At 37.7% G+C, this 21,532-nt stretch overlaps 1 protein-coding gene across 1 annotated transcript in view; it reads left to right on the top strand.

Moving 5' to 3' along the window:
- Positions 1-21,532, top strand: part of grin2da (glutamate receptor, ionotropic, N-methyl D-aspartate 2D, a) — a 108,797-nt gene that overhangs the window by 32,822 nt on the left and 54,443 nt on the right. The window contains exon 3 of the mRNA XM_048202070.1: positions 7,009-7,275. Within this exon, the coding sequence (XP_048058027.1) occupies positions 7,009-7,275 (267 nt within the window). The remainder of the gene's footprint in view (positions 1-7,008; positions 7,276-21,532) is intronic.

Below are 21,532 nucleotides of genomic sequence, written 5' to 3'. Positions count from 1 at the left end.
ATAGACTTGATCTATACGTTTCCAAAAATATGATGTGTTTGGTTTGATTGCTGAGAGGATGCAGAGCAGGCTGTTCCATTTCTCTATGTACAAAATGTAATCACTAACAGAAGGTACTTCATTAGCACATATAGATTTACATCTGAGGTAATTTAGAGCTGAAATTAGTTTAGTAGTGTTTAATATACTATATATTGTTTTGCAATTTAATCTAAACCTTCCCACCTGCAATGCATTTGATGTATGCAGCAAATCTAGTTTCAAGTGTTCAATGTAGATTGATTTTAGCCAAATGAAAGCTGCAGCATCAGAAGAAACTGAAGCCTGTTAGTACTGGGATTCTTTTGAAAACACAAACACCTCAGGCACTCATTCTCCTTCTGTAAAAACAATGAAAAAGAAATGAGAATTGCATATTTCTTTAGTTTTAAGCAAATGCAAGTTTAAAAGGAGGAAAGCTGCTACTACTACTACTACTACTACTACTACTACTAATAATAATAAATATTTATAATCTATGGCAGTGTTATTGGTCAGGATAGTATTTATCAAGATATTAAATATGGTAGTATTATTATTATTAGCCTACATATTCATATAAATAATTATAAAACCTGTAAAATCGCAATAAATTATAATTATCATTTAATTTATGTTATCAATTTTTCATACGGTTCTGAGGTTTCGAGATGACTCTCTCCCCCATCTTGCTCTCAGTAAAATATAATAAAAGATATATATGCCTGCTCCAATTTTAGTGCATCAAATTTATCAAGGTATTTGATTCCAATACGAAGTTGAAGGAAATGTAGTCCTGTGGAAAATGTAACCTGACCCATTTAAGTGCTTCACTGCTGCAAGTTACAGTACTACTGTAAGCTCTTTCAGCTTTTACAAGCTGGTCTTCATTTAAATATAGAGCGGAGGTGAGCCTTTATGCTTGGTTAATGCTACTCTGCAGTCGTGACATTTTTGTGCTCATCAGGTTTGCGGCTCCTCTGTCTGGTTATTATTTGAAAGACTCAGTGTAATAGCCTGGCTTTATCCTTTGGTCACACAGTATGAACTCTTGTTTTGCATGGTTGAGGCAGTTGTATTGTAATGAGCATGTTGGAATGCATGCTGATTGTCTTGTTGACAGATGTTAAAAATTCCTCTGCTTACATTTTACAGGTATGTATCATGACTAAACTAACAGTCGAAAGTGTAATTATGAAACAAAAAAAAAATCTGCCAGATTGCCAAGGTAACGCCTAGGGGGAAATTATTCATATGGGAAAAGTACTGTGGAGTTAATTGAGATTTTATTTGCATATGAAGTGTTTGTAACATGCAAAAGCTGTTCTAGATGAAGAAAAACTTAACATCAGCGAGTTAACAAGTTGTTTGTAGTTGTCATGACTGTTATTTTGTTGTGATCATTATTTCAGAGGTCTATTCTCAAAAAAAGCAAGCCAATTTTAGTAGTCTTTAAACACACTATTGGGTAAATAAATAATAGTCAGAAGACATGCTGTGTTAATCTTATCTGACAAGTTGGGGTGCTCATTTAACCCAGCGTGCTGGGTTACACGTTTAACACAGATGGTAGCTCATTTTGACTCAAATTCTGCATTGATTTTACCTCATAAAATGGTTAGTTTGATAATTATATAAATCTATAAAGAAACTTGAAAAGGCCAATCATGTATTTTAGATAAAATTGACAACTTGCTATTTCAAAATAGTGTCATTTAATAAAATCATATTAAATAATAATACCTTTTTTATTGTAGGGCTTTAAGGAGCTAAGCCAGTACATTAGTACATCTGTGAAAAGACATCCAAGGAGTCAATATATTATAGACTTGCAAAGATGTGATTAAATCCAGTTTAATGTATGAAACACTAAGCTAATATTCATGTTTATAAACCCACATGGAAAGAACCTATATGTGGATATATGCGCATATATGAAACCTATATGCAGTGTATATGTACAAATATGCTGCATATATGCACATATATGATAATATATATGCTGCATATATGCGCATATATACTGCATATATGCTATATATATGCTGCATATATGCGTATATATACTGCATATATGTGTATATATGCCACATATAGGCAAAATTGAGGTGCATATATGTGCATATACAGGAAATATAGGTCTCCTGTATTGCTTCTTCATATCCATATATATGCCCTATACATACAAGATATGTCTTCTATATAGCTAATGGCAGGATCTGGTCATTTTGTAGCTCATATCTCATTTTTGACTGTCATACATGATGCCTAGCTCATATTTTCTATTATCAAGGCAAAAACTAAGAATTAACGAAAAAAGTCTGCATGAGACATCACAGCGGTAGGTCGCACAAAGTTTTTGCGGTGATTCAATTGAGGCCATGTTTCATGTAACAGCTGAATTCACATGATATATTTGTATGATTGTAATCCAAAACCCCTCTGTGATGTACATTCAGATGTTTCGTTGATTATTTTTCTTTACTTAAGTTACTTTTAATATCTCTCTTTCTCAGCGTTGTGCGTTGCTGCCGCATGCTGTTTGTATGCTGCACAAGTCCTCATATATTGCCATTTGTGTTATACAGAATAAAGTGAGGACCTGATGGCAAGATTTTTCGCAGTCTGTCTTTGATTACGACACAACGCAGAAAACACACCGCTACACGAACACGTGAAATTGGTCCCACATGGAAAAAACCTATATAAACATATATGTTTCAATATAGGTTTGATATAGGTTTTTAATATATGTGACATATATAAAATTGGCCGTTTTCCTATATTATGTGTACATATATGTGTGTATATATATATATATATATATATATATATATATATATGTGCATATATGTGTACATATATGTGTGCATATATGTACATATATGTACATATAATATAGGAAAACGGCCAATTTTATATATGTCACATATATGTAAAACCTATATCAAAACCTATATTGAAACATATATGTTTATATAGGTTTTTTCCATGTGGGAAGGGATGTCAATAAGAGAGAGAGAGAGAGAAAAAAACAGCTTTACCTTACGTAATCCTTGTGTCAGACATTGGAGATCACTTCCATTGGGGGCCATCTTGTATATCTTTTCACTCGCTCAGACACTATGTATGTTTACGCTTGTGGAAACCTAGCAACTCTAGCAAATGAAATTAGTCCAAACTAAAGTGAAGTTAAGCAGAAATAGGTATATTGTTGAGACTTGATATTTTGGTGTAGAAAAAGCAGGCGTTTTAAAGGATTAGTTCACTTCAGAATTAAAATTTCCTGGTAATTTACTCGCCCCCATGACATCCAAGATGTTTATGTCTTTCTTTCTTCAGTTGAAAAGAAATTATGGGAAACATTCCAGGGTTTTTTTTCATATAGTGGACTTCAACGGCTACCAACGAGTTGAAGGTCCAAATTGCGGTTTCACTGCAGATTCAAAGGGCTCTGCACGATCCCAGACGAGGAATAAGAGTCTTATCTAGCGTAACCATTGGTCATTTTCTAAAAAAAAAATACAATTTATATACGTTTTAACCACAAATGCTTGTCTTGCGCTATCTCTGTGATTCGCCACACATTACATAATCACATTGGAAAGGTCATGCGTGATGTAGGCGGAAGTACCGCAGTTTGGCGAAAAACTCATTTTCTCCTCCAACTTCATCGTCTGACATCTTTTACTTTTTTTTTTTTTTGTAAAGGCCATTTAACTTAGTCTAAAGACAGGAACACACATTAATTGCGAATTTTGCTTATAACTTCTTTTGAATTGCTTTTATATTGGTCCCTAATCTGGGTCGTAACACCGACGGTCAGCCGTCTGACAGTTTTTGTTCATCGGTTTTTGTTCATCGGTTTTCTCAGTGTGTTTCGCACCATTGGCTGAAGTTTTTCGGCCTATTCCACATTGAATTGGCGTCGGAGTTTGTTGGTCCGTCGGGCCATCTGATCATTCTGATTGGCTGTTCAGCTACTGCCACCTGCTGGTACAGAAAGGCATTTCATCTTATGCAGGTGCAGTACGGACGCGCTACTTGGTCGTCGGCTGCTGAGTGTCGGTTTGGTGTGTCAGGGCAACTTTGGACCCAGACACTGCCGACGTGAGCCAATCCCGCGGTCTACTTTCATCGCCACTAGTTCATCTGTGTTGGCTTGGTGTGTTCCTGCCTTAATGCCTGGCGCATTGCAGAGCTAGTGCAAGGCGGGCATTTGTGGTAAAAAAAAGTATAGAATTTTAATTTTTTTAGAAAATGACCAATCATTTCACTAGATAAAACCCTTATTCCTCAGCTGGGATCACCCTTTGAAGCTGCATTTAACCCTCTGGAGTCTGAGGCTGATTTGGGGCCTGGAGAAGTTTTGACATGCCCTGACATTTGTGCTTTTTTCAGTTGTTCATAAACATATTAATGACAAAGGTGTCATTACACTGTATTCAGCACAAACTAGGCTACCATAATATGTGAGGAACATGTATGCACATGTTTGTGTTTTTGAAAGAATAACATTTATGCGTGGTTATTGAAAAAACAAAAAAATTAACTCACTGAAATAAGGCCAAAAATATATATTAAATCTGTGTTTACAAGACTTTTGGGTATTGGAGGTTGTAGGCTAGAGTTTTTGCTTCAAAATTATGTAAAAATTATAATGCCTACTTGTTCATTTAAAACAATATATTAATTTAGTTTTTGTAAGACACTTTTTGTCAAGAAACACAGTATGCGTGGAGGCGTGAATCATCATGAATAATGGCTCATTTACACCTTAGAAGACAAAAGAATCGCATAAAGAACCTCTAACGGTGCTGCATAATAATGAGGCCTTTCAGTCAGGTAGGCTGTGAAAAAAACCTCTGTAATCATGTCTCAGCTCAATTTAAAATAATGGTATTCTATTATATTCTTTAAAATATAATGTATTTCTGTGATGCAAAGAGTCTGAATATAGGTTTTTAGTTTAAAAGCATTCACATTTGGAGAAATATTGATGGATTCTCGTATGTTTATGTCAATATTCTATACAGAGGAGTTATATTTATTCTATATTCATTGTCATAACTATGAGCGCTGGTGTTTTCAATTCATACTTGCAGCCGGAGGGCACTCTGTACACCTTTAGTCCACAAATTATTTTAAAGAAGAAGATGACATTTCAGGAATGGTGTTTTCAATTCATACTTGCAGCCGGAGGGCGCTCTCTGTGCACATTTAGTCCACAAATTATTCTAAAGAAGAAGAGGACATATCAGGAACTAACGGCATGTCTTCCAAAGGTCACTAACTATGGCTTTTACATACAGATAAACACTTTTCAAGACAATAAATACACGATTGAGATGATGTATGCCTGTATTGACTCATAATTTGCCTCTGAATAGTGCTGGCTCCGTGGGCGTGGCCGCATTAGCGGATAATGAGCTGAATCACGGACTTCTGACATGTGTCTCTTTTCAAACAGATTACATAAACACAGAATTTTTGTTTTCAATATGACTTACATGATTTAAAACCTGACATTTCAATGTGTCTTTAGACATAAGTCTATTTTTTTTGTGATAAGTATTCACTAAGTTATAGTTCATTTTCTGAGAACAATCAGATTAAACTTTGTTCAGAGGGAGAGGACAGATCATGCATCATTTTAGTTTTCTTTATTTTGCAAAAAGCACAACATTTAGTTTTTACTCTGAGTTTACACAAATAAAAGAAGACATTCTATAGTTTAAATTGATATATTACTTATGTCTCTATGACAAGAAATGACGGAATATTTTAAGTCTGTTTTGCTGCAATGTGAAAAAAACCTGCAAAACGCGCCAGCGCGTTTTCAGACCTCAGGGAGTTAAACTGCAATTTGGACCCCGTTGGTAGCCGTTGAAGTCCACTATATGGAGACAAATTCTGGAATGTTTTCCTCAAAAACCTTAATTTCTTTTCGACTGAAGAAAGACATAAACATCTTGGATGACATGGGAGTGAGTAAATTATCAGGAAATTTGAAATCTGAAGTGAACTAATCCTTTAAGCCAGCAGTTTTTAGCGTGTAAAGACACAAACCCCTCATTGCACCGAGCACTTCACACTTACATTTATGTATGTAAACTTCTCTAAAGGCATAAAAAAAACCCTTGAAATGTTTTCAATAAGCTATAAGCTTTTCTATACGCTTTTTTTTTTCAGATCATATTGTTTACATGCAGATGTAAGTAGTCTGACATGGAAATGAATGATTTGCCTCTATGTAATTTGCATCGGTGCAATTAAAATATTGACTCTTATGTGTTGTTTTAGCAGCTGCAGGATACACAAAACATCTGCCCACAAATAATTCTTCAAAGATCTACAGAGGTCAAGCTCAGCTCGTCTCAAAAAATAAAGTCAATTATAAAGGCGGCACACTTCTCATATAATGGCCAGTGTCACCAGCAGCCACAAAACAGGTGTCATGCCACATTCGTGATATATTTGATCATGATTATGATGCATTAGCAAGTGTCAGACTAAGCGTTGCTATTTTTCACTATCAGAAATACGGCTTTATGTCAGAGTCATAAATCTCCTCGATTGTACAGTGGAATGGTCACCTTCCGGGGTATGGAAAAAAGACAGTGAGGTGAGCTGAAGCGAGGCCGAATGGACTGTTTCGAATCCTAAAACAGCCAAGGACACTAATGTCACCAGAAACACAGGCTTATGAATAGCAATGAATCCTTTACGTCATGCTGTGTGGGTATTAAGAATGATTGTATTGATCTGAATGAGTAAGAAGCAGAGGGTAAATGGAGGGAAGGAAAAAACATCTAATGAATGAGAAATCTGGAACAAAGGGCGAGTAGACGACTGATCTAAAACTACAAACAGAAATTTAGGCTACCAAGGGAAGTGGAATCCGGCTATGACCTTTCAGAAGTGCCTCTCTTTATGCACAATATTATGTTGGAAAGTTTTACTATGTCCCAAATTTTCTTATTCTTTCAGGAGAGCGGCTCCGTCTACTTGCAGTTCTTGTGCTCCACTGGCCTGCAACTGGAGGTCATTTTTGAAGTCCTGGAGGAGTTTGATTGGACAGCGTTCTCTGTGGTTACCACACGCCACCATGGCTATGAGGATTTCCTGGCCATGGTGGAAGGCATGATAGATGGCTCCTTCATCGGTTGGGAGAGAAAGAGTGTGGTGATGCTCAACCTGACCGATGACCCGGGAGGGGCTCGTACCCGCAGGCTACTGAAGGAGAATGAAGCACAGGTCAGGAGTGGGAATATAAATGCAGTGAAAACTGAAAGTCTGAAACCACTAGTACAAATGCTTCCATGTTGAATCCTTTTGTAATTTAATACATTTTATTTACGAATTATATTATCAGCATAAACATTTCAGAATGTCTTAGTATTTGGTTTGTCTCTCTTCTGCTTTAATGACAGCAGCACTTGAGCAGCTGCTTGAACTCAACAAGTTTGTGTAAAACCTGATGATCATGTTCTCCAGCATGATCAAAGGGCATCTTGAGCTTCAATGGAAGCAAGAACATCTGACTGCCTGTACAAAGAAGTCACATGATCAATGTTACAAATTTATTTACATGTGATTCATGATATAGAAATAGTGTAGGGTAGTTAATTTTTCTTCTTCCTATTTCAATATTTATATATTTCAAATTTAAAAAAAAAAAATCCAAAAAGAGTTGAAATGGTTAATTTCCAGATTCAAATAATTTATTTATTTATTTTAATTTCATTTTCTTGTATATCAATAAACTATTTTTTTAAATCTAAAATTTCTAGGTTGATTTCTAGGTTCAAGGCCTAGATTTTTAATCCGGTCAGACTTTTTATCCCATTTTATTTATTCATTATCATTTATTAAGTCATTTTACACATATATATATATATATATATATATATATATATATATATATATATATATATATATATATACATATATATATATATATATATATATATATATATATATATATATATATATATATATATATATTAAATTATAAAATGTTTTATTTCCAGGGTTGAAGTCCAGATTATTGATAAATAAATTATACATCTGTTTATTTGTTTTTTGGATGTTTTATTATTATTATTATGACAGCATACATTAAAAGGGACCTATTATGCCCCATTTCGTAATTTAAGTCTCAGGTGTCCCCAGAATGTCTGTGAAGTTTCAGCTCAAAATACCTCACAGATCATTTATTATACCATTTTGTAAATTCCCATTTTTGAGTGCTAGCAAAAACATGCTGTTTTCTTGCATGTGTCTTTAAATGCAAATGAGCTGCTGCTCCCCGACCCCTATCCAGAATAGCGCTTCCTTCATTCACAGCTGCCAAATGCTAGACATCTGCTTGGTTTTGATTATCATCTATAAGTATATTACCAGCATGGATTTTAAAGTGCATATTGCAGGTTAAATTCTTTTTCCCGAGATGAATATATAACCTTGTATGAAAGTATCATATAAAAAGGTACTGCAGTATTTAAAAATGTTTTGCAGGACATAAGGGCACAAATTTAGTAGATAAAGTGACGGTCTCTGTAAAAAACACTTTTTTTTCAACGTCGCATCATTTTATGTCACGAGAGGGATTTGTTCGCCGAGCTCTGTGTTGACTCAGTGCAGAGTAGGTTGGTATTCAGTAACAGCAGTCGTGAATCAGTGTGTTTTCGGTAGTTTTTGTATTTTAATTTATCATCGTCATGGCAAGTTATTGTGTTTGTGGAGGTTACACAAACTCCAGCCTGTCAGAACATCGAGTCCAGAGGTTTACTAACAAGAAAAAGCACGGTGTTATCTTCCGTGAAGAGACGGGACTTCACTTCTGCATCTGCTTCGATAAACGCGTTAACTTTAAACCGGATGATTATCATCCCGGCGATATGGTGGAGTTCAACATTGTAATACTACTGTAAATGATGATATTAAATAAATAAACTTACATACGCGATGCTTCTTCGCCATTTTTACGTGAATCAATTTCAACACTGATGAATACAAATTATGCCCTCCAAAAGTTTGGAAACACCCCTGGCAAAGTGTGGTTTTGGACGATATCAGCATAAATCCTTATCATTTTTTGGTGCAAATGCATTAAAGTAACTTGACATTATCATTGAAGAACAGCAATAATAATTTTCATACATAATAAAGCCAATATATACATGTCAAAGTCAGACATGCCTCTTTGCCAGCTGTGATGTCTGGTTACTGGTTTAAACTTGGCCCAGTTTTGTAAAAGATTTTTGGGTCAGCACACCTTAATAGCTTCAACAACTGATTGCCAATTAAGTTTAGAATACAATGAACCAATTAGAACCCAGTTTAGGTCAGATAGCTGCTAATGGTGGATATTTTGATGAATCGAAAATTTAAGTTTTTTCTATGTATAAACTGTTTATGTAATAACATATGTTTTCGTAGTTTGTGTTGTCCCTTATCAGTGCAAAATGATCATAAATTAAAAAGGATTCATGCCAATATTGTCCAAAACCCCACTTTTCTAGGGCGTTTCCTAACTTTTGGATGGCAGTGTATACAAATGCATACAGTCTCACACTCACACAAATTCACTCACACACTCAATTTGTCTCCTCCTCCTTCTGTCTAATCCTTGCCTGTCCCTGCTCTTTTGGCCACATAGCAGGCTAATTATGTCTGTGGTCTGTTATATGAGTGTGAATAAACATTTACAATTTCCTCAGCGTCTATACATTTCTATACATTGAATCACTAAATCTCTAACCTGCAATATGCCCTTTAAAGCTATATCAGTTTAAACTTCTAATTTATAATTTTCTGAGTGCACGCATCTGAAGCACATGCACATAAAGCTGGCTGTCAGATGGCACGTCTCATGAGTATTAAACTAACATCGCTTTCACATTTTATTGTGCTTAAACTGTCAAATCCACACAAGGTTGTCAAAAACACAGAGTTCACATAAACACAGATGATTATATGTCTGCGAACGTAACCAGCAGGGACAGAATTCACATGTGTATATTATATCTGTGGCGCATTCCCTTCAAAAATAAAACTAATCCACTGCTTTCAGCGGCTCAGATGTCAGGTGTAAATGAAGACTGTTATGTTCACTCTTACATCCAGCAACGAAATTCCTCAATTGCTTACCAGACATTCTTGTCGCTAGAGACAATGGCGGACTGGTGAGTGTACTCACTCAGGGTGGGGTCTATGCTAATACGGCAGTGTCCGTCAACAGTCACGTCACTTTGTACAGACCCTGCGAACAGCTTGTTCTGAAACATTGCTTATGATTTATGGGGATTAAAAAAAATGAGTGGGTGGATTTTTATCATTATAGGGTGGTTGTGTACACACTGCCAACACTCATTTATGTTCAAACACCATGTAAAAGTGAATTTTGTGTAATAGGTCCCCTTTAAATAGCCCAAATCTTGGTATTTCCAGAGGGTTCACAAACAACGTTTTGGTTTAATCTGTTCATTTTTTCCAATCTTTATATAAATCAATCCCTTTTGTAAACAGCACTACAGCTCTTTTACTCAATTGCAGCTGTCCAGTTCATTCTCTTACACTGTTTCTTTTCCTTCCATTGAACTAGCATTCCCAGTCCACCAGATCCTATTTAATTTTTTCCATTTTAATTGAAAGTGGCTTCACTGCAATTAACAATTGTATTACCAAATCAGACAATATGACAGTGAAAAGAGAGAAGACAGCTCTAATGTCTTGTGCAGTTATTCTATAGAAATTCAAATTAAGAAACATATGGTAAAGCTCCTCATGCATTCTGTAAGTCAATTCCTCCATATTCCCAACTTGATTTCTTGATTAACCTTCTCTCTCATCGCTTGTGTATTCGTTCCACTCCTTCTCTTCTCTTCTCTTCTCTTCTCTTCTCTTCTCTTCTCTTCTCTTCTCTTCTCTTCTCTTCTCTTCTCTTCTCTTCTCTTCTCTTCTCTTCTCTTCTCTTCTCTTCTCTTCTCTTCCTCTCTCTCTCTCTCTCTCTCTCTCTCTCTCTCCTACATACTTTGGCCTTTACGTGAAGGCTCCCAAAGAGAAGGAGGTCGTGTGACCTACGAAAGGGGAGATGGCATCCATAATGTTACTGAGCAGCGTGACATTAAATGACAGTTTCCATCTGACCCAAAGGTGGCCAACTCAATTCCCCACAGGACTGGCCACGGCAGCAGACATCCTCTACGTTCAACAACTTGACTGATTAATTCTCCACAGTGTCCAAGCACCCAGACTTTCAGCCCCTAATCAGTGACTGATACAGGAGCACATTCAAAGTGGCTGTCATGGTTCCCGCATGGAAAAGAATGAGGAAAAAATTGGGGTCAGCTTGATGCTATGCGATAGGAACTTTTCTGTTTTTTTTTCTCACAGTGATTAAACGTCAGTGTGGTTTTTGTAAGGGCTCAACAGACAACACTACATCAAAGTGCAGATGTTATCGGCGAGCTTTGTTATAAATGTAAAAACTCTGCCTCCAGTGATTTGCTTTAAAGCATAAGCTTACTAGCTATATTTTATTTTAATAAGATTTAACAAAAAGACCAGCATGATGATAAATTGTAAATTGCTCCGTTGTCAAAATTGCTATAAGGCTAAATAATCCATTTCCTCTTCACAAGTGTTTAACCCTCAGAGACCCAGTGTAGCAGAATTGCAATGCTTGCATAAAGCAATGAAATAATGCATAAAGAGCTGAATTGAAATCTGAATTCAAAACTTTCACTTAGTGTATTAAAAAACAGTGGTGAAATTTTGCAACCCTATGAGGGGCTGTATAAGCCATAATTATTGAAAAGCCTCTTATAAACTTTAGTGAAACGAAAAACATTGATCAACCTTAGTGAAATTCATTCATATGCATTAGAAAAAGACTCTTACAAACACTAGTGAAAACATTGATCCACCTTAGTGAAATTCATTCAAACGCATTACTGAAATAGACTCTTACAAACACTAGTGAAAACATTGATCCACCTTAGTGAAATTCATTCAAACGCATTACTGAAAAAGACTCTTACAAACACTAGTGAAAACATTGATCATCCTTAGTGAAATTCATTCAAACGCATTAGAAAAAGACTCTTACAAACACTAGTGAAAACATTGATCAACCTTAGTGAAATTCATTCATACGCATTAGAAAAAGACTCTTACAAACACTAGTGAAAACATTGATCAACCTTAGTGAAATTCATTCATACGCATTAGAAAAAGACTCTTACAAACACTAGTGAAAACATTGATCAACCTTAGTGAAATTCATTCATACGCATTAGAAAAAGACTCTTACAAACACTAGTGAAAACATTGATCAACCTTAGTGAAATTCATTCAAACGCATTACTGAAAAAGACTCTTACAAACACTAGTGAAAACATTGATCAACCTTAGTGAAATTCATTCAAACGCATTACTGAAATAGACTCTTACAAACACTAGTGAAAACATTGATCATCCTTAGTGAAATTCATTCAAACGCATTACTGAAAAAGACTCTTACAAACACTAGTGAAAACATTGATCAACCTTAGTGAAATTCATTCAAACGCATTACTGAAAAAGACTCTTACAAACACTAGTGAAAACATTGATCCACCTTAGTGAAATTCATTCAAACGCATTACTGAAATAGACTCTTACAAACACTAGTGAAAACATTGATCCACCTTAGTGAAATTCATTCAAACGCATTACTGAAATAGACTCTTACAAACACTAGTGAAAACATTGATCCACCTTAGTGAAATTCATTCAAACGCATTACTGAAAAAGACTCTTACAAACACTAGTGAAAACATTGATCATCCTTAGTGAAATTCATTCAAACGCATTAGAAAAAGACTCTTACAAACACTAGTGAAAACATTGATCAACCTTAGTGAAATTCATTCATACGCATTAGAAAAAGACTCTTACAAACACTAGTGAAAACATTGATCAACCTTAGTGAAATTCATTCAAACGCATTACTGAAAAAGACTCTTACAAACACTAGTGAAAACATTGATCAACCTTAGTGAAATTCATTCAAACGCATTACTGAAAAAGACTCTTACAAACACTAGTGAAAACATTGATCCACCTTAGTGAAATTCATTCAAACGCATTACTGAAAAAGACTCTTACAAACACTAGTGAAAACATTGATCATCCTTAGTGAAATTCATTCAAACGCATACTAGAAAAAGACTCTTACAAACACTAGTGAAAACATTGATCATCCTTAGTGAAATTCATTCAAACGCATTACTGAAAAAGACTCTTACAAACACTAGTGAAAACATTGATCAACCTTAGTGAAATTCATTCAAACGCATTACTGAAAAAGACTCTTACAAACACTAGTGAAAACATTGATCATCCTTAGTGAAATTCATTCAAACGCATTAGAAAAAGACTCTTACAAACACTAGTGAAAACATTGATCAACCTTAGTGAAATTCATTCAAACGCATTACTGAAAAAGACTCTTACAAACACTAGTGAAAACATTGATCAACCTTAGTGAAATTCATTCAAACGCATTACTGAAAAAGACTCTTACAAACACTAGTGAAAACATTGATCCACCTTAGTGAAATTCATTCAAACGCATTACTGAAATAGACTCTTACAAACACTAGTGAAAACATTGATCCACCTTAGTGAAATTCATTCAAACGCATTACTGAAATAGACTCTTACAAACACTAGTGAAAACATTGATCCACCTTAGTGAAATTCATTCAAACGCATTACTGAAAAAGACTCTTACAAACACTAGTGAAAACATTGATCATCCTTAGTGAAATTCATTCAAACGCATTAGAAAAAGACTCTTACAAACACTAGTGAAAACATTGATCAACCTTAGTGAAATTCATTCATACGCATTAGAAAAAGACTCTTACAAACACTAGTGAAAACATTGATCAACCTTAGTGAAATTCATTCAAACGCATTACTGAAAAAGACTCTTACAAACACTAGTGAAAACATTGATCAACCTTAGTGAAATTCATTCAAACGCATTACTGAAAAAGACTCTTACAAACACTAGTGAAAACATTGATCCACCTTAGTGAAATTCATTCAAACGCATTACTGAAATAGACTCTTACAAACACTAGTGAAAACATTGATCCACCTTAGTGAAATTCATTCAAACGCATTACTGAAAAAGACTCTAACAAACACTAGTGAAAACATTGATCCACCTTAGTGAAATTCATTCAAACGCATTTCTGAAAAAGACTCTTACAAACACTAGTGAAAACATTGATCCACCTTAGTGAAATTCATTCAAACGCATTACTGAAATAGACTCTTACAAACACTAGTGAAAACATTGATCATCCTTAGTGAAATTCATTCAAACGCATTACTGAAAAAGACTCTTACAAACACTAGTGAAAACATTGATCCACCTTAGTGAAATTCATTCAAACGCATTACTGAAAAAGACTCTTACAAACACTAGTGAAAACATTGATCCACCTTAGTGAAATTCATTCAAACGCATTACTGAAATAGACTCTTACAAACACTAGTGAAAACATTGATCCACCTTAGTGAAATTCATTCAAACGCATTACTGAAAAAGACTCTTACAAACACTAGTGAAAACATTGATCCACCTTAGTGAAATTCATTCATACACATTACTGAAATGAGAAAAGATTTCATTAGTTGATGAGAGCTAATTTCACTTGAAAAGGAAGCTGTGGCCACACTTTCTTTTAATTTGGCGCGTATCTCACAAACTCATTTAGGCAATGGCGGTTAGTTGAATGAGTTGTAAAGGAAACCAAACTATGGAAAGCCATTCATACTGAAAGTTGGATGAAACAGCGTGCTCTTACAGAGCTCGCTCTGCGCTGACATCGGTGTGGCTCAATGGACCGGGCTGCGCAACTGACTCGACATCGCAGGGGAAACGTGTTTACTAGCGCGTAGTGCCACTGTACGTATGGGAAGCCAAACACAGCAAAAGTGGGATGTGGTTACAGAACTTGCACCCTATAAGTAGCCTAAGGAACAATACTGTTTGTTTATATGTACTACTAATATGAAATATAAGCAAAATATGCAAAAGAAATGTATAACTTAATTCTCTTTATCTTCATTATCTTATGTAAAGGGGAAAACAGCTGAAATTCTGCAGAGCAGTAATTGTGATTTGCACTGTGCTGTTTTAATTGTTCAGCGCCAAGCTGGTGAGATTAGTTTGCGCCACGATGTCCATTCGGTGGCGCTAGCAAACACGTCCTCACTGCGCTGACTGTCAAGTCGGCTCGGTCATTTGAACCGCGCAGATGACATGACAGTGCAGCGCCAGCTCTGTAACACCGCGCTGTATCGTCCCACTTCTGGTGTTTTTGGCTTTCCATAGTACAGACAGCGCGGCGTGAGCTCTGTAACAGTGCACTGTTTCGTCCCACTTTCAGTGTGAATGGCTTCCTATACAACTTGGTGTATATGCGACTATCCGCCATTGCCTAAATGAGTTTGTGAGACGTGCGGCCACAGCTTCCTTTTCAAGTGAAATTAGCTCTAATCATCTACTGAATTTTTTTCTCTTTACAGTAATGTGTATGAATGAATTTCACTAAGGTTGATCAGTTTTTTTTTCACAAGTGTTTGTAAGGGGCTCTTAGGGGATTAAAAAAAGTTGAAATACGTAACCAGCAGTGTATTGTTAGCCAACATCCCGATGCTGTCCACACTGCTGAGAGAGGTGTTTAGGTGAATATGTAAATATGTTCTGCACGCTTTCCTATCAATTATAAAATAAACAAATTCACACTCACAGTGAGAAAATTAACACTTATTCAGTGTTTATATAGGTCCACACTAAAGTTAAACTTTAGGTAGTGTATATGTGAATAAAAGGTGCGGTAGGTGTTCTGGGAAAATGCTAACTTTAGCCTGCTAGCATTTAAAGACTTTAGCCTGCTAGCATCCCATTCTCCCTGCAAATCGCCATCCACAGCCACGCCTTCAAAATACATGAACACACAGACCAGAAGCAAGACGACCAGAGACAACGTTATTGGATTACATTGTGTCATTCATTCAAAACTTTACAGTACAGTGAATAACAGTACTACAATAAAAAACGTAAACATCTTTTTAAAAACGGAATTAGATGCAGCAAATGGATATGCTGGTCATTTCTAATGTGACAACTGATGAAAAACTAGCAGCATTGAGAACAAAATAAACCACATCACTGTTTTTAGAACCAGAAAAGCGATAGCATTTCAGCAAAACATTGCCAGAATATCAAGCAAAGGAACAACACAAAACTATATTTCGTGCTAAAGATGGCACGCACATTACCTGCAGGGATGCTGAGGGTGTTTTCATTGAAGAAGGAAACAAGACGTTTTACTCATTGTTTGTAGCAAGACCCAAAAACAAATGGTCGAAACATTTGTTGGTGGTGGCCTTATGAATTCATGCACCAAAGGTGTGGATGTTGTAGTTTGCTCGTAACTTTGACAATATAAAAGTAGTTCCCGATTAGATGCTGGGTGCTGCTGTCATTGAGTTAATTAGTAAAGGTACACAAACTGCACATGCTACATTACGTGTTACTACCAAAACTCATCCAAATCGAATCATATTATATACTTACTGGTCCAAAATAAATATTGCAACCATTGCATCAGCTTTCAGACCCTTTAACAGTTGTCTCCAGTGTGGAAAAACAACATATATATTACAACGATATTAATTCAGGGTTTTAGCTCTTTAACAATCCATCCTTTTTCCATTGTAGCCCTTTCTAAGACTCTCTTTCTTTTAGATACTTTTACAGTGCCACTTGTTGTCGGTTCGGAAGGACAGATAGATTGTTGCTGTTTGCCTGTCATTCATGTGCTGAATCTGCACAGTGTACAAGAAACGCTCTCATGTCGTATGATGCCTGTGTGAACAGGCTGCGCAGTGCTATGCAAACACACGTTGACCGACAGGGAACACATACTATCGGGCTGTTCAGACTGAATGCAATGTTTGAACGAACATTTTATGGTCCTATGCCTTCCACAGTTAATATATATTTAAAAAAATACATTTAGACCACTTAACATAGTGATTGCTATCAGGATATGAGGATTCGTTCAACCGGCATAACAAAACATGTTTCTGAAAAGAATCTCCTATTGCACCTTTAATTAAATCTCTTCATCACATAAAGCGATCCTGTCCTTTACAGAAAATTTGGACTAAACCTCTCAATTCCTATGGATTAGTTTTATGGTCTCTTTAAAAAGTGGTGGTTGCATGTACTGTCATTGGAGGGACAGAAATCTCTCAGATTTCATTAAAATATCTAAATTTGTGCTATGAAGGTGAACAAAAGTTTTACGGGTTTGGAACGACATGAGGGTGAGTAAATAATGACATAATTTTGGGGTGAATTAACCCTTTAATCAAAAAACAAACAACAACAAATAAAAACACCTATATAAATACACCTTAACCCAATGTGTGCAAAATAAAACCAGTTGGTATAATGCTTTGCTTATTACTGTGACAGGACAACTTCATTAATAATATTTCACACAAAAATGAAACTTTGCTGATACACCCTCAGGTCATCCAACATATGTTCTTTATTAGAACACAAAAGAAGAATTGTACAAGGAAATCGTTTCGATTACCAGTGTAACCCTGATTCCCTGATGGAGGGAACAGAGATGTTGTGTTGAAATACAGACACTAAGGGGTTGCCCTTGAGAGCCCCAAACACCTCTAACGTATTCAGAAAAAGCCAGTGGAATTGGCACGTGGAATTTGCATGCCATGCCATACCCCGGCTGCACACACACTTCAGCTTTGTTATGAGGAGCCGAGATGGCATCTCAACCCCTCAGTGGCAGTTGGGTTCACAGAGAGGGAAACTGAACAGTGGAAGAATACATCATATGGGTTCACTGTTAGGAAACCACTACATTCAGAGCACTAGCCAGATTACAAGGGCTCACCTGAAAAGAGGCATACCATAAGTAGTGGGCCTGGTAGTTAGTTCCTAGGGTTCATCATTCAAAGGAAACTCTAATGGTGCATGTTATCACCTGGGGAAAGGCTCTAATGCAAGTACTACATCCAACCAGTTTGTCAGAGTTTTACCTCTTATTGCCTAAGACTAGAGACAAAACTGTTTTCATGCATCGACTATAAAATCTAATAAAGGTGGTGGGTGTAGCCCATCCCGCCAGGGAGTAGCCAACAACATCAGCTTGAGCTCCGAGAACCAAGTCTGGTTGGGCCAGTAGAGCGTGACTATTAGGACTTGTTTTTCTTTTCCTTGATTGTGCAGTCAGGCTCACTGGGGGAAACCCATACTTGCACAGGCCCTGGGGCAAGCTATGTTGCCAGTGCATCCGTGCCGAGGGGGGCGCTTCAGCTGCGTGACTTCAGTCACTGCTGACTCTAGAGGAGGAGATCGTGTGCAAGTTATGACATGCAACACTGTCGCTGTGTTGTCCGTCCGGCCCAACACATGTTTGCCCTAAATAAATGGTCGAAACCTCCTCAAAACTAGTTGCACAGCCAACAATTTTAGGCAGTCGATGTGCCAGTGCAGTCAGGGTCCTGTCCACTGTCCCGAGTCTGTGTGCCCATTGCATACAGTGCCCCAGCCGGTCTCAGAGGAGTATGTTGTGACAACAACACACCTGGATACTCGTTCAAGGGGAACTCCTGCCCTTATAAATACAAGGTCTGACCAAGGGCTGAATAAACGATGACAGATTGACATTATGGTAATGTGATGTGCCACAGCGCCATTCCCATCTCGGGACTCCTGCCTGAAGCCAATGCTGAGGTGATCTCATGTACATCAATCCCAGTGGCATGAATGCAGCAAAGAAAGCCAGGAGGGAGAACTTGCAATTCACCCAGTTGACCTCAAGTCCCGAACGGGCTAGGTGCTCGGGACCAGGTCCCTGTGTGCACAGCAACTCTTGCGAGTGAGCTAGGATTAACCAGTCATCAGGGTAGTTGAGAATGCTAATACCCACTTCCCTTAGAGGGGGCAAGGGCAGCCTCTGCGACATCCTTAAAGATGCAAGGAGACAGGGACAGTCTGAAGGGGAGGTACTGATATGCTCAACCTTCAAAGGCAAACCGTTTAAACCGTATAAACATGTCTGTGCCATGAAAGGATTGAGGCATGAAAGTACACATCCTTCAGGTCTATCGCTGTGAACCAGTCTTGATGTTGAATGCATGAAAGAATGTGTTTCTGCGTGAGCATTTTGAATGGAAGCTTGTGCAGGGCCCAATTTAAAACTTGCAGATCTGCGATTGGTCTCAACTCACCTCCTTTCTTTCCCACCCTCTCATTACTTATGCTGAACGATGTGCTGAAGCACATACCTTGCTCCCCGGGTCCACTGTGGTGGCAGTTTGTGACAGTCAAGGAGGCTGGGCCTCATCAATACTCAGCACACTTACCTGTTCTGAGCAGACTCGTGAACGTGGGGAGCCGCCCCCCGATTTTCTGGTGTGAGTGTTCAATGTCCGGTCATGAAGAAGATGAGAGCCATGAGCATTTTGTGTGTGTGAGACCCAGGGAAAGAAGAAATTGCTCTTTTAATGACCATGTAAGATTCACTCCCCCCTCTGATTTGAGTGAGGCTCGCCCTGGCCAGGGCAAACAGGTCTGGAGCCTCTCCTTCCCTGTGTCGCCCATCTCAGGTTTGACACCTTGTGGGGGGTTCTTAGTATCCTGACGACAGGCGGGCAGCGCCACCTTTCCTGCTACTGGACTTCTGGGGTCTAGTTGCCGGTCCAGGCTGTTGCAGGACCAGTGCAGCCTTTGCAGGCCACCCTCGGTGATGAGCAGCCAGAGCTTGGGCTAACAGGGGTCTAGAGGAAGACCTGTGTCGAGGCAAGATGTGCTTAATCACCTCTATCTGCTTCTTCACTGGTGATAACTGTGTCGCAGAACAGGCTACCTTGGGAGTGGGCATAGAGAAAGCACACTTTCTCTGCATCCCACATCTCTGCGAGGTTGAGCCAAATATGGCACTCCTGGACCACTAACGGACATCACCTGACCCAGAGCCTGTGCCATCATCTTCGTAGCCCAGAGGGCATAGTTGGTGGCTGAACTCAGTTCCTGCATTACCTCAGGGTCAGGACTGCCCTCAAGCAGGTCTTTCAACACTTTGGCCTGGTAGACTTGCAGGATAGTCATAGCTTGACGCCAAGAACTAATTGTCCAGCCATGAGTGCTTGGGACAGGGTGGAGGAGACCACTCACGCCCAATGCTCATGGCTGCCTAGGAAAACACAGCTGCCAACTCTGCCTCAGCCTCAGACTGCGCTGTCACGCCCAAAGGCGGCAACACAGACGAGTCATCAGCGTCAGAAGGCATAATGCCCACCCTCTGATGCTAGGAGTGACACTTCATCTTCCTCTCGATAGGGTTAGCCGCTGAACTCATCTGGAAACTCGACCGGGGGGGAATGAGCATGCTGAGGAATGAGAGGTTTACAGGACTGGCCCAGCGGCAGATCTCTCATTGTAGCACTCACCGCCTAGGCCTAGTACCTGGAGGTAGAAGGAGTCAGCTGAGGATACTCTCAGCTTCTTGAGAAATATGAGATCATGGACAAATTAATCATGAAGAAAAACACATGCATACATACCCGTTTTGCCTCATCAGCATCTATGCTAAAGCTGTTGCTGGCCATTGCTGAATTTTGCACTGCTCTCTCTGTCTCTTTATGGTCAGTTGAAGAGAGTGAAAAAGTATCAATGCATATGCTGGGGGTTGAGGATTTTGTGGATGACTCTAAGAGAGAAAAGCAAAACATCATTTTCATGTCTGTAAAGGCATTAATTCAAACAGGGCTACAAATAAAAATGTTACGCTACCATATTAAAATTACAGAGGCCTTGAACGAATGTCTGAAGTGATATATATCACCTCAATTTGATTTTCACAATATCTCTGACAATATTGATTTTTTTTGCTCTATTTTGTCAACAAAAGTAGTTCCAAACAAAGTCACAGCATAACTGGTGTGCGTGTCCGAACACTGCGGTGTTTCATTTTTGAATGAATCGGGTGAGTCAATGATTTAATGACCCATTCAGAAAGACAGCCACTTGTTTCATTCTTGATTGAATCAGCCATTGGAATGACACAGTTGAATGAACAGCCTACTGGTGCTTTAGTTAATTTTTATGTTTAAAAGTATAATATAATTTTTTCCAACATTTTATATTTGCATATTTAGAATTTTTCATTTAAAATGTTAATCTCATAACTTTATTTATGCAGTTGCAATTTAAATGCATTCATGCCACCTCTAAGCTTCATTAAACAGTCTGTGTATATACATTTAAATACCACTTTAGATGCAGCTGTCCTCTGCAGTGGAAAGATGGATTTTGTTGATACTGGTTTCATTTGATTGGTAACAGCCCTTCAATGTCTTTATTATTATAAGTGAATTTATTTATTAAAATGTAAGAATTTGA

This window comes from Megalobrama amblycephala, linkage group LG9 (genome assembly GCF_018812025.1).
Source record: "Megalobrama amblycephala isolate DHTTF-2021 linkage group LG9, ASM1881202v1, whole genome shotgun sequence".
Classification (NCBI taxonomy): domain Eukaryota; kingdom Metazoa; phylum Chordata; class Actinopteri; order Cypriniformes; family Xenocyprididae; genus Megalobrama; species Megalobrama amblycephala.
The sequence above is the reverse complement of the archived record's forward strand: the minus strand, read 5'-3'. Positions and strand labels throughout refer to the sequence as shown.